This window comes from Hordeum vulgare, chromosome 6H (genome assembly GCF_904849725.1).
Source record: "Hordeum vulgare subsp. vulgare chromosome 6H, MorexV3_pseudomolecules_assembly, whole genome shotgun sequence".
Taxonomy (NCBI): domain Eukaryota; kingdom Viridiplantae; phylum Streptophyta; class Magnoliopsida; order Poales; family Poaceae; genus Hordeum; species Hordeum vulgare.
In genome coordinates this window covers 342,217,889-342,231,743 of record NC_058523.1, presented here as the reverse complement: position 1 = coordinate 342,231,743, position 13,855 = coordinate 342,217,889, and the positions used below count along the sequence as shown (strand labels likewise).

Sequence of the window (13,855 nt, the reverse complement as noted above, 5' to 3'; positions counted from 1 at the left end):
TAAAATAATGGTGCAACTTGGCGATAAACTGCGCATCGTCGTTTGTGGGGCTCGCTAGGTGCATGCACCCGGGGGCGGGCATCTTTTCTGGAGGGAACGCATGCGCATGCAGCCTATGCGGAGCGAGATTGACTGCCTCTCTCCCCCAAGAATTCTTTAATTTTGTGTGTGTAAATGTTGCGTGCATCTGAATTGATTCCGATGAAGATGTGCTGTCAAGATTCTTCCGCGGTAGTACTACCCTGCTTATTACGTTGTGGTGTACTACTTCTATACATATGGGAAGAAATCAAGAAATAGGGCGGGTGAAATACTATATATACATATCCTGCCAGCCAATACTATCCTACTAGCTAGGAGTAGCTAATAGGTCAACCCTAATTCTACATATCCTGCCCGCCGGATGAACGGGTAAAGCGCCGCATTTGAACACGTATAAAAACTAGAGTGGATAACGGACTAGACTAGATCCGCAAGGACCGACAGAGGAGCGAAACCTTATTCTGTAGTAGCATTCCAAATGGAGTGCCAAGAGGCAAGCCTTTCGCAAAAATAATAATAAGAGATTAAGAGGAAGCAGTCGGCTTTCCCCTTTGAGCTTTGAGCCTCCCTCCTGGCTCCTGCGATGGGAGAGTTGAAACCCGAAACAAGAAACCGATGTTAATTTCCACTTGGAGTTGGAGTTGGCGTAGCGGGCACCCACCCGGTCGGTCCCCACGCCGCCACACCCGCCCCAAGAACCAATCACGGGGCCCTGCACGAACCCGTCCCCCCTTTAAAGCCCACCACTCTCGGTCCCTAGCTCCCACTTGCACCACCCCCGCCCCGCATAGGATAGGCCACGCCAATATTCCACGCCAAAACACACGCGCAGGCCAGCGATAGCCCCGGCTCGGCCGTCGACGACCCACGCCACCCCGTCGATCGATCCACCAGTACGTGTCCGGCCGCTCGTCGACGCATGCTGATGCAGCTGCGCCGGAAGCGGGCTTGTTTTTGCTAACCGCACGATCGACATGAGGAGGTTCTTGCCGGCGGGAGCAGGGGAGCCCTCCTCCTCGTCGTCGTCGGGGCCGCACGGGAAGCACGAGGGCAGCGAGGCCGCCGCCGCTGCTGGTGGTCTGCGGTATGGAGGCGGAGACATCTCGCTAGGGCGCGGCAACGACCTCCTCCACGCCCAGTTTCGCGGCGGCGAGGGGGAGATGAAGGACGACGGAGCGGACATGCTGGCCCGGCACAGTAGCTCGCCGGCGGGGTTCTTCTCCAACCTCATGGTGGATGACGGTAATAAGCGCCGATGCTGATACCTGAATTCATCCCGCCTGTTTAATGCCTTTCTTGCTAGTTCTACTGTTTAGCACGCGTAATTCCGTAGTTTGTGCTTGTCGAGGAAACAAGAACCTGAAATGGCTAATGGCAACATCCATCTTGTCCATGTTTTTGTTCCAACCGCCGCGAACCAAGAGCAGCAACGTTTCGGCGCGCGCGATCGCTTTCTTCCGATCGAGGACAGAATAAAACAACGCTGTTTTCACCAGGGGGCGCCGCAAAAGTGCAGCTCCACTACCTCACCACCTGCAACTTGCACCGTGTATGTCAAGTACACTGCGCAACTTTACCGCCTCCTCCTGTCTGCCTGTTTTGGTTAAACTTGTTTTGCTATAAATGTATATTTGCATATACGAGTAGTAGTACCACTCCGCTCTACACACACATAGGTTGTAGCCTGGCTTTAAATTCGTAAAGCCAAAAAGGCGGAAGAATAAATATGTTGCGGATTTATTTATTTTTTTGAAATGAAATGTGTTGAGGAAAATCCTCTTAATGAAAGATCAATGATCAAACAAATAAAAAAATGCACACAAAAAACAACATTAAATGAGCACACAATCTCCGGGAGCTCATGCAACAGCCATTCAGCGACCCTATGGACAAAGGCGGAGCTAGCATGAGATTACGTCTAGAGCTAAGCTAGCTTGAGTGATGCACTCTAACGGTTTCATATTTTTTTTAAGAAATAATTGCAACGGGTTGTTGTTACTAGGTCTAGGGCTATAGCCCTACTTGCCCCAGGCCTAACTTCGTCATTGCCTATGCGTAATGAGCCCATTAAAGGTGTCGACGCTTAGGAGCAAGAGCAACCATAGGTCGTGGTTAGTTGTGATGATCGGCAACAAAGTGACAAGCTTTGTTGGACAAGAAGCGATGTCCTAATGCAAGAAACTAGCTTAATACCCAACCAAGAGTGTAGGATAAAAGGAACCATAGCTTGAAGTAAGAAGGGAAACCATAGAGATGCGTGTTTGCGTGGAGAAGACCCCTATCATATCTCTCCATGCTGAGGAGTGTCGAGATAAATCATAGACATTAGCGGCATGGCGATGGCTGGCGGTGCTCCCGGTGGCCTGATGTGATTGTATGAGTCGTTGGGGTGTCTTCCCCAAGGTCATCTATGATGCAGTGAAGATTTTGGTTGTCGCGACGACTTTTGAGGCATTGGACTCGACCATTAGCATACGCATCACCTGCAAACGGCAACCACACAATTCTAGATTGTCATGCGGCGGCACGACGATGGCGAGCAGCTATTGCGAGTGGCTAATCGGTCAGCATGGGATGACGCTCCCGAGGCGGCGAGCCTGCACGCCACATCTGGCGTCCGGTGGTGAAGCATCCACCATTGAGGGGCATCGATGAGCATCTGACTCTCGACGCAAGATGATGCTGATGGATGTAGGGTGTGTTGGTTGTTTCCCATCGACATCAAGTAGTGTGGAATCCACCTCTGTTCACATGGAGGACATCATGCTAATGACCCCGGGGACGTGGTGGATGGCGCGTGTCGGTTAACATGATGTGGAGTGGCAGCGGCCAGCTCCGCGCCACGACATGGACAACCTCCCGATGGTCTTGGTGACGGTATTGGGTAGGGTCACACCCCACTTGTTTGCAAGTGCCACTTCGGCCTAGATTCGAGTAGTAGTTGGCGTGACTTCCTAAAGATCCTCCATCAAGTTTGTGACTGAACACAATTCCATATCGGGGTGAAAACTCATGTTATGTGCCATTACCTTGTTGAAGGCGCCCTCTAGTGGTTGATTGATGCCCTTAAGTGGTTGGTCTCGGCATACATGAAGTAAAATTCAAGCCTTCGCTATCTTTGGCTTAACGGGATGACAACAACGTGAGGACGTCCACTCCTCCTTGGAGGTGTTGTTGTGTAAGAAGCCCGACTTAGTCATATGTGTTCCATTCATATATTGTAATGGCTCTGACATACTTGCCTATGTTTGTAATCCTCATGTCGATGATTTTGGTCTCGTTGCCTTACATCAAATTTAATAAAGATTGTGTTCATCGCAGTGATGCAGAGGCTCGAGGTTTCAACTGCGTATTGAAAAATAGCTAAGTCATGAATCCCACACCATCCTTTCTCTACATCAATAGAACAAACACGTCCACCATACAGTGACGACCACTCCAATAAGACCCCATCCCTTCCGCATGATGATCTAGATGCACCAAAACTGAGAGGATCGAGAGCTCCACGGTGATGCTCCCAAGGAGCAAATGAACCACCACTCCCTATATGTCATGTCCGACGTTTTTTTTCAAGAGCCTTAAGAGGGGAGAAGACATTGCCACCACCCCAAAGGGGTAAGCTACACCCGTTGGTGTCACCATCGTAGGTACTAAGACACACCAGTTTAAGCTTTTGCTCGGTGTCGCCTCCATCTCGCATCGATACTTCTAGTTGCAGCTACCATGCCCGGATCGGGGCCTTTGGACTAGACTGGGACGAAGGTGACGATGATCCTCACACTAAGACCTTGCTTCACCGCTCACCTCTCTGTCCTCACGTTCAAGCCGCACAACCAACACCACCATCGCATAGCCCGCTCAGAGGCGCTTGCTTGTGTGCCTTCCATGACGTGTCTCTCTCTTTCTCTCTAGCTTCGATGTATGTGAATAAACTGCCTAGGAGGGGCGCAAAACAAAGGCTGGTCATGACTGGTTTTCTTCAAACAACTTGCTTATATATATATTTTTCCAGATACTTTTGTATTGATGTGTCTCTAATTTGTACAGGTTCTATAATCCTAGTTGCACTTAATTACTTCTTTGTGTTGGCCACTTGTTCTCTATTTAAATTTAGTGTACCTTCTCGACTCCGTTCGCTTCTCTAAATAATACAGTACTTTTATATAGCAAATGGATTAAAATGTCACCGAAACCCTTGGTGGACACCAAGACTTTACTGATGGGTCAATGCTTTAGCATGGGCCCACATGCCCCATTTGCACACACTATCTTTTCAATGGCAAGTTGCACCGTCTAATGCACGTTAAGTAATGGCTCGTTGTTTGTTCAAAACCCTAGCGGAGGTTAGGTGAACTAAAACTAAAAGTAACTTGCCTTCGTCGACGGCAGGACCACGTGGCACGCTCACTTGGCGTGGTGGCCCCAACGCAGCCTTTGGACCAGGTTCAGCTGACTGATCCACCGTGGCGTCACGCATTCTTTTGCTGAAAATAGTAACCTACAGAGATGCATCCTGCGTCGTCGCGTGCACTCCACACGGACGTGCCCATTCCTTTAGTGGCCGATGACTTCATTAATCGCCCTCCATTGTTTATGTGATGAGGAGAATAAGATTCTATCGTTCAAAAGCATAACATGTCCTGGCATCTAGATGGATCAATGCTTGCATAACTAAACTGGAGTAATAATCAAGCTTATCTGCAAATTAAATGCCTGGAGCTGACACACGTTATTAATTTGGGAATAATTCCTCGTCAAGATGAAAAAGAAGATGATGAAATTAGCTGTCTCGCGATATGTAGTAATAAAAATACTCGTATAATTTAGCAGCATTGTGGTATTGAAAAAAGAGGCGATGAAGAAGTTTAGCGATTACTAACTGTTTTTGTGTTTGGAACAAATCAAGCAGGATATCATGGCTCGAGAGGCGCCGGAGTAGCTGGTGGCAGCGGCGAAGCCCACCGTAACACCAGTAGCAGCACGAAGATGAAATCCCAGCTGAGCTTCACGAGCGGCGGGCCACAGACTGCCGCGCACCTCTCGCGTATCTCCGAGGGCGCCTCCTTATTCCCCGGCGCCGACGTCGTCCGCGCTGCTGCGCACTCGGGCGGCGAGCACCCCGTGTCGCGTTCCTTCTCGGCCAGCGGCAGTAGCGGGGGCTTCTCCATCGTGGGGCCGTGGGATGAGTCGAGGGAGATCATCGGCACCCTCGATCTCGGTGGTTACGAGTCTCAGGTACGTTTGTACTCCAGATTCCACCCGCATGGCCGGTCAGCAGCATCATCGGTCTCTCACACCCAAAACTTCCCATGTGATGTCTAATTCCTTGGAGTTACGGTCGTGGTGGTGGGTGCAGTTTAGTGGCATGGCGAGCTCGTCGTCGCTGGAGCTGGCCGGGATGGACAAGTACATGCAGGCGCAGCAGCAGCAGGACCAGGTTGGGTTCAAGGTGCGGGCCAAGCGCGGCTGCGCGACGCACCCGAGGAGCATCGCTGAGAGGGAACGCAGGACGAGGATCAGCGAGAAGCTCAGGAAGCTGCAGGACCTAGTGCCCAACATGGACAAGGTACGTACCACATGCATACATACGTACAAACATCCTACAGCGGAAGCACCGTGCTCATAGTTTTTGTGGATGAATGAAACAGCAAACGAGCACCTCGGACATGTTGGACCTCGCGGTTGAGCACATCAGGGGCCTCCAGAGCCAGCTGCAGGTATGTCGTCGACGTGCTACATCCGTGATCCGTCGCGTCAATGGCTGTGGTCATGGAATGTTAACGAGAGCTTGGTCGTCTGACCGTCTCTGCAGGTCATGAAGCACGAGCAGGACAAATGTACCTGCTGCAGCAAGCCTTGAGCAATTTAGCAGGGGACCAGTAACTGATCAGCACAACGCAATGGATGACACCACCTTTAGTCGAGAGAAATGCACATGACGCATGAATTAGTGCATGCCAATGCTAAATGAGTACATGCAGCTCAACGGTTCATACTTTCTCAAGGCGGCAAGGAACTGGCAGCCGTACGTTCTCATGGACCCTTCAACTTGTTCCCAGTCATTGGCCATAATTATCATGAAGCAGGTAGCTGGTAGATTAGGTACCTCTTCCGTTTCCACGAAAACGTGAATTTTGGTTCTAACTGCTGAGACTGAGAATTTTTATTCTATATTCTTCATAATAAGCAGTGAGCCATTCGCTAGCTTCCTAGCATATGCTCCACCCGTTTCTAAATATAAGTCTTTTAAAAAAAATCAATATAAACTAAATACGGACATATATAGACATATTTTAGAGTATATATTTACCATTTTGCTTTGTATATAGTCCGTTATTTAAATCTTTAAAAGGCTTATATTTAAAAACGGATGGAGTAGGTGTTTGCGGATTGAAAAACATAAAACCATCATATTGGTGACATCATTAGTAAAAAAAAAACACCACAATACGCACAACTTGCAAAAACTATGGAACGCAAGAATAGATCAACGTGTGGTTCAAACACAGGTGGTTCTATGCGACTCTACACAGATTCTACGGATGGAAAGGATCATCTACTTGTCGAGATACCCTAGTCGAGAATACGATGAAAATCTTAAGGATTTCACAAGGAGAATCAGATCAATTTGAGGCATACCAAAGGACCTCCTCAAGCAATTGAGCTGAGGAAGAGGCCTTCAAGGCACGGGATCGATGGAGGCGACATCGTCCTGAGAGACCAAGGACGTGGGGATAATTGGTGGGAATTGGAACCCTACCCCCCCCCCCCCCCCCCCCACACCCGTCTAATAGGGCAGTTGGTAGAGGTTAATGTGTCCCGTCTTTCGATGAGGTGATAACTATCGCTTTTGTACAACAAACGTTGACGATTCAATTATGAAGCAAAGACATCACACCTTAGCAATCGTTAAACCAAATCCAAGAGGTTATTGACCATGTTAGAGCATGATCAAGCTGACCACGAGTGTGTATTTTCTGCATGCAAACGAAGAATAGGTAAGAAACTGATATTGCAATCTGGGTATTGCACATATAATATTAAAACTTTATTGATGAAAGTGGGGCTCTGAAACGTCTCGGCCTGGTCGTTGGACACAAGCAAAGTGCACTAGTTGCAACTATACCGAACTTTAATATAAACAAAATCCAAATCTAAATCATGCCCTAAGGATTGTACTTATAGAGGGGAAGCGATGGAATTTCGTCCAACTTTGGCAAGGTGGAACTAAAATCTCTTCTGAGTCATTTCCCCTGCAATACGGACTCTAAAAACTACATGTAATGTTGTATTTCAAAATTACATGGGTTTGGCGAAAAAATAAGGTGATGCAAAACCTATAACAAGCTATGGAGGAAGTTTGTGAAAGGACATCTTACGTATTTCGTCCATGTCATTTTATGTCATTATGATGACTTCAAAGGGTTCAAATCACCATTAAAAACTACGTCTTTGTTCCCTGGGCGCGCACTTTCATCTCCATGTTGATCATGCTTCAATGTTGATCCTTATTATACATGCTAGGCCCTTTATGCGTAAGCAACCCAAATGCATCCAATTTAGGTAAAACCATACTCTTATGAACATTACAATCATTATGAAGAAACGAAAGTACGTGATAATTTAATTGACGTGCTTGAGCTCTAGTAATTGGTCCCATATGTGTAGTAGCAGGAGCTATGCGTGTAACTGTGATAATGATGTCTTCATCATCCTCCCCTTCTTGGATTTAAGTTGTTCTCGACAGAACCTCATCTTACTCACCTAAATAAGGCTTCAAATCTAAAATGTGAAATGTGGGATTAACCCCAAAATCTGCAAGAAGCTCAAGTTTGTATGTGTTATCATAAATTTTCTATAAGGGCGTCTCCAACATCGACCACAAAATTTCCTCATGTATCCATCCGCGAACAAGGGAGGACCAGTCCATGGACACAAAGCAAGAGATGACCTTCCAACGGTATACACATACATCCGGCCACAATTTTCTTTAAAGTCCACATGCTATTATAGAGATGATCGAAGACATTTTTGCGCATCCCAAAGCACCAACAATAATTGACAATGATGAGGGCATCGCGCGGGGGGGGGGGGGGGGGGGGGCAGTGTATTCATTCATCAGTATCAAATGGCCGCACGCCCTCTTGTGGTTGAGAACTCGATGACACTTGATTGTTCCCTTGAAATTAAGAGCATGCTCCTTCGCACGGTCCGCCTCTGCAAGGACCTCCTGTTGGAAATATGCCCTAGAGACAATAATAAATTAGTTATTATCATATTTCCTTATTCGTGGTAAACGTTTATTATCCATGCTATACTTGTATTGATTGGAAACTTAAATACATGTGCGGATACATAGCTAACATGCAGGAGTCGGTTTAGTTGTCTTGGACGTGATGCCTATATACATGATCATTGTCTTGGATATCGTCATAATTATTTGCTCTTCTATCAATTGCCCAATAGTAATTTGTCTACCCACCGTTTGCTATTTTCTCGAGAGAAGCCACTAGTGAAACCTACGGCCCCCGGGTCTATTTCACATCATCTATTTGCAAGATCTATTTTGCTATTCACATTTCCAATATATTTGCTCTTTTATTTTCAGATCTATATCATCAAAAATCCAAAAATATCTTGGTGCGTTTTATTTACCATTACTTTATTTGCATCTATCAATCTATCTTTCTACCATTTTATTTTACCCACGAGTGATTGACACCCCCTACACGCGTTGGGTTGCGAGGATTTGTTATTTGTGTGCAGGTACCGCTTACATAGTCTTGTGGATCTTGCTACTGAATTGATACCTTGGTTTCATAACTGAGGAAAATACTTTCCATCGCTATGCTACATCAGCCTTTAAGCTTGGAGGGAAACCAATGCAATCAGTGAGGAGTCAGCGATGACTAAGCTCGCGGTGGTTCTATTCTCTGGTGCTGCTGAGCCGGTTCATGAGGTTGATCCTCCCGTGGTTGTCGAGTCCCTGGCGTGCGCTCCGGAGTGTCGAACAAATGTGTCGACTTGAGGTCAAGGGGCAAGCGTCTCTCGTGGCTCCTTCGATGAACTGCCTGTGAGGTGTCTCGATGAAGACCTAGTTTCCAAGCTTCCGCCTTCAAACGTTGTGCCTTGTTGTGGATGTGAGCCTATAAATCCACCATGCGAGTATTCTCCGTGTCGATCTCCTCCTGAACTTTAGTCATCTACCTGCGAAGTTGGTTATCTATGTATTATGCTCCTCCTGATTTTCCACAGTTACTTGTGTATCCAACAACTTTGTCATCTCTGCCATCAAGTTGGCCATGACTTGAGCCGGCGTTTTTCTCGACCCGACAACGTTTGGAGCTGGTGTCGAGACGCCGGAGCCATTAGCCGCTCCAGCCGTTGTGGAATCGCGAGCCGCCATGGTCCCTGCCATGTAAACGGCGGCGTGCCGAGGCAGCTCGTGTTACTCCGGGTTAGCATTACTATTAGGATAGCCCCCAAGCCTACCATCAAAAAGCAGTCAAATTAACTCGGTGTCTCCAACTCATGTCTCGCCATCCGAGTATACGAGAGTGTCTCCACTAGTCATAGAATTATCTCCAAGGTTGATCCCCTTAGTGAAGCCAATGAAGACATGCCTCTGGCCGACTTGAGACCGGTCGGGTTGAGTACGCCGAGCCGGCTCGACGATGTCGGTGCAAATGTCCCACTCGGGTCCTCACTTGCCTATCTTGCCGATGAACACATGGATCTTGCCCAACGGGGCCCAGTACCCGTACTCGATTGAGCCGGCCTCGGGGCCATATCCTAAATCATCGATGTAGAGCTTGCCATTATGGCTCTTCGTCATATGGCCGATCACATATGCCTCGATCCCTAGGAGGGCTCCCTCCAAGAACTCAATAACGTCGTGCACTGGCCCCATGGTGGGTGCCAACTATCGTTGTTTTGTAACAATATATGTCCTAGCGATAGGACTAAGTCTAGGAGCCATCCTAACTAGATGGTTGCTTGTATGGTGTTGATCGGGTATGAGAGATAAAGTTTTACCCATGTTCGGCCCCTCCGATGGAGGTAAAATCCTATGTCCTACTTTTTATGTTATTGATGATGATTTCAATCACAAGGGAGCATAATTGCTCACCAAGCTCTTGAGGATTTCTTATTTGTCCTTTCTAACTCACGGGATCTCCTTTCTATATACGCACAGGACATGAGATTGCAACAGAGTCCGGGTCGCATAGAAACCCGTGACTTAATCTAATTCCTAGTCATCTTGTCTCTCTCATATGGAAACTACCTTGTGTCTTCCTTCATCAGCCGGCTCGCCAGATACTAGCCTATGAGCTGGCCTTCTATGAGTTTGTAACTCCCAAGATGCAATCCTATCCTTATTTTGGCACGAGGGACTCGACAGGGATATAAGCGCATCTCGTTGTTTCGTAAGAATGGATATCTTTACAAGTACATGTACAAAAGAGATGAGTATATGGAATTGGTTTACACTCACCACAAGCTAAAACATGAACATCCCAATACAACAATATAATCAATCATCAAGTAGAAGAGCAGGGTCCGACTAAGGACGAAAACTAACGATAAAAGAATGACGTCCATCCTTGCTATCCCGGGCTACCGGCCTGGAACCCATCCTAGATCGATGATGAAGAAGAAGAAACTCCAAACAGAACAATCATCGCGCTCATAACAAAGTATTGATTTACTTGAACCTCCAACTGTTGTTGTAGTAATTTGTAAGATACTAGGAACTCAGCAATCTCATTTCCAAACGTATCAAGACTAGTAAAGCTTAATGGGTGAGGTATGGTTAAGTGGTGAGGCTGCAGGAAGTGACTAAGCATTTATTTGAGGTGGCTAACTTACAAGTACAACAATAAAGAGGGGGGGGGGGGTGATCTATGCATACTGGACATGATCTAATGATGAACAAATGAATGATCGAGAACACCTACTTACGTCATACATAACCCCATCGTGTCCTCTTCTAGATGTAGAACTCACGAGAAGAGACAATCACGGTTACGTACACAGTTGGCAAGTTTTAATTAAGTTTAGTTCAAGTTATCTAGAACCGGATGTTAAACAAAGTTTCCAAGTTTGCGACATAATCGCGGGCACGACTTTCTGAAAGATTTAACCCTGCAGGAGTGCTCCAACTAGTCCATCACAAACTACCACACGCCACGCCGTAATGGCCTCGATCAGGGAAAACCCGTGATCTCCTCGGGTTCCTATTGGAAAACCTCAACCTCGAGATAGCCCAAAGCATCCTCGGAATCTCTCGCACAAGATGCTCGAGAAAGGTAAAACAAGTCTAGCAGGGCCACTCGACGTGTCGACGATCCCGATAGGAGCCGCGTATCTCGTTCTCAGGACACGAAGGATGAGCACTACGTACGGTGGCCGGATAGAAATCCCCTGAGTTGCCCCGGGTGGCCTGGCAAGTGGCTCTGTTTTGGACCAACACGAGCAGCTCTGCCCCCCTGTATTATGTTGAATTACTCCTCGGGTTCATGACGCCCTATGCTTTTAACGGTGTTCAGTATTATTATGTTGGGAAAAATGTAGTACCAATATTGGGCCTTGCCAGACGAGTTTTATCCCAAAACAAAAATCTAGGGGGTCCCCATAACAACCCCAAGCATGTTAGGAGCGCTCACTTATGGAAAATAACACCGATAGCCAAAACTAAGGTGGCAAAGATGGAACAAAACACGAGGCTAGAAGGCCAAGCCTTCCACCTTTTTCCAAGTATATAGGTGCATTAAATTAATTAGCAATAATATGGTGATATAACAAGAAACCCATGTTTTCACATGGAAGCAAAAACACCTGCAATTAGCAACGCTATCAAAAGGCTGAGCAAGTGGTAACATAGCCAAACAGTGGTTTGCTGGGTTGTGGGAAGGTTAGAGGTTTTCAGGGCAATGTTGGGAGACTAACATTTAAGTGGTAGGCAGCGAGACATAGCGATAGAAATGAAAAAACTAGCATGAGAATGATAGTAATGGTAACTAGGGAAATGATCATCTTGCATGTGATCCCTCTTGAAAGACGAACGAATCTGTGAAGTAGACGAACCGCGTAGTCGAACGAATCCTCACATTCTGACACACTTGCGGAACTCTATGAAGAAGAAACAACCAGAACAACAATCAACACATGATAACACCACACTTATGCACGATATGATGCAGAACACATATGAAGCATGATCAGTTTAATTATGAAAGGCATGGCATGGTAATTCATAACAATCAAACACTACACATTAAGTGAAGCTCAATATGCAATGAGTTGCATATTGATGAAACTCCACACTCGAATTATTTAGTTCACTCCCGTTTAGGTACATGGAAATTTTTAAATATTGTTAAAATGGCAAGAGGTGAAGCATGTGATTATACACGTCATTCTAGTCGATTACACATATAGAACATTTGAACGAAGCTACGATTAAAAGATACGTGCAACACAAGATATTATGCCATGAATGCAACATGCATGCACTTGATAGACACAACAACGTTCCGGTTCCGATAACTCGACGAGATATCGGTGCCAACGAATTGGGAGTGTGTGTGTGTCATGCCAAAGAATGATGGGGTGATCCCGGTTACCGGGTTCCCATGTGCCGGAGGCATGAATATGGGGTACCTGCAACTAACATGGCATCTACGAAACAGACAACATCGCAACTCCTACAACAACGCATTCGGTCCACGGGTGATCGTCTCGGTGGTTATACCTTCGAAGCATGCAATTCGGAGCGGATCGAGTTGTTGCCGTGTAGATGTACATATGTCGTCGTGGACGTCGTGGAAGTAGTTGTACTCATGTCATAGGGGAAGTAGTCGTTCACTTGACGGATGTTGAAGTAGTGGTACATGGGTCTTCGGCAACGTAGTCGTACACTTTGGAGAGGCTCTTGACGAATCCGAGCTCTTTGGGGCGACGATAGAGGTACACGATTACGCAGTCGAACCAACGCGAAGTAGCATAGGCCCTCGATGGTGCGGCTGCTCGTGGAAACTGGGCTCGGCAAAACCAACAGCAACAGGGGCGATGCAGTTGACCCGGTCCAACTGGAACGAAGCAAGAGCCGCAGCGGGTCACGCGAACGATGCACTATCCAACTGCGACTGGACTCAGGCGGGCATAGGAACAACGCTGGCTCGTTGCTCCTTCAGCAGCGAGACAGAGGAGGGCGAGGGTGAGCCGGGTCGACACGGTTAGCGGCCCTCCGGTTGCCGGCGGGTTTGAGGCGACGAGGCACACATGGAGGATGACGTGGAGGCAGGGCTAGTGTTGTCGGACGAGGCAACTGTTGGAAATATGCCCTAGAGGCAATAATAAAATGGTTATCATCATATTTCCTTGTTCATGATAATTGTCTATTGTTCATGCTATAATCGTATTAACAGGAAACAGTAATACATGTGTGAATAAATAGATCACAATGTGTCCCTAGCAAGCCTCTAGTTGGCTAGCTCGTTAGTCAATAGATGATCATGGTTTCCTGGTCATGGGCATTAGATGTCATTGATAACGGGATCACATCATCAGGAGAATGATGTGATGGACAAGACCCAATCCTAAGCGTAGCACTAGATCGTATTGTTCGTATGCTAAAGCTTTTCCAATGTCAAGTATCTTTTCCTTCGACCGTGAGATTGTGCAACTCCCGGATACCGTAGGAGTGCTTTGGGTGTATCAAACGTCACAACGTAACCGGGTGACTATAAAGATGCACTACGGGTACCTCTGAAAGTGTCTGTTGGGTTGGTACGAATCGAGATCGGGATTT

General features: G+C 47.0%; 1 protein-coding gene across 2 annotated transcripts; it reads left to right on the top strand.

Moving 5' to 3' along the window:
• The first annotated feature begins 797 nt into the window (after positions 1-797).
• On the top strand, positions 798-6,331 carry LOC123404087 (transcription factor bHLH128-like). 2 transcript variants are annotated; one of them, XM_045098016.1, is made up of 5 exons: positions 798-1,284; positions 4,952-5,277; positions 5,399-5,608; positions 5,691-5,759; positions 5,855-6,331. In XM_045098016.1, the coding sequence occupies exons 1-5, from the start codon at positions 1,017-1,019 to the stop codon at positions 5,900-5,902; spliced, it is 921 nt and encodes a 306-aa protein (XP_044953951.1). In that variant the 5' UTR covers positions 798-1,016; the 3' UTR covers positions 5,903-6,331. The 2 variants fall into 2 exon arrangements, with proteins under 2 accessions (XP_044953951.1, XP_044953950.1); XM_045098015.1 differs by having other exon boundaries at positions 4,949-5,277.
• The last annotated feature ends 7,524 nt before the right edge of the window (positions 6,332-13,855 follow it).

What these genes read in the sequence shown, in the direction of transcription:
- LOC123404087 (XM_045098015.1), top strand. Translation starts at nt 1,017, where the DNA reads ATGAGGAGGTTCTTGCCGGCGGGAGCAGGGGAGCCCTCCTCCTCGTCG. An exon ending in TCGGTGGTTACGAGTCTCAG is followed by an intron (nt 5,278 to 5,398) that starts GTACGTTTGTAC and finishes TGGTGGGTGCAG; the next exon opens with TTTAGTGGCATGGCGAGCTC. An exon ending in GCCTCCAGAGCCAGCTGCAG is followed by an intron (nt 5,760 to 5,854) that starts GTATGTCGTCGA and finishes CCGTCTCTGCAG; the next exon opens with GTCATGAAGCACGAGCAGGA.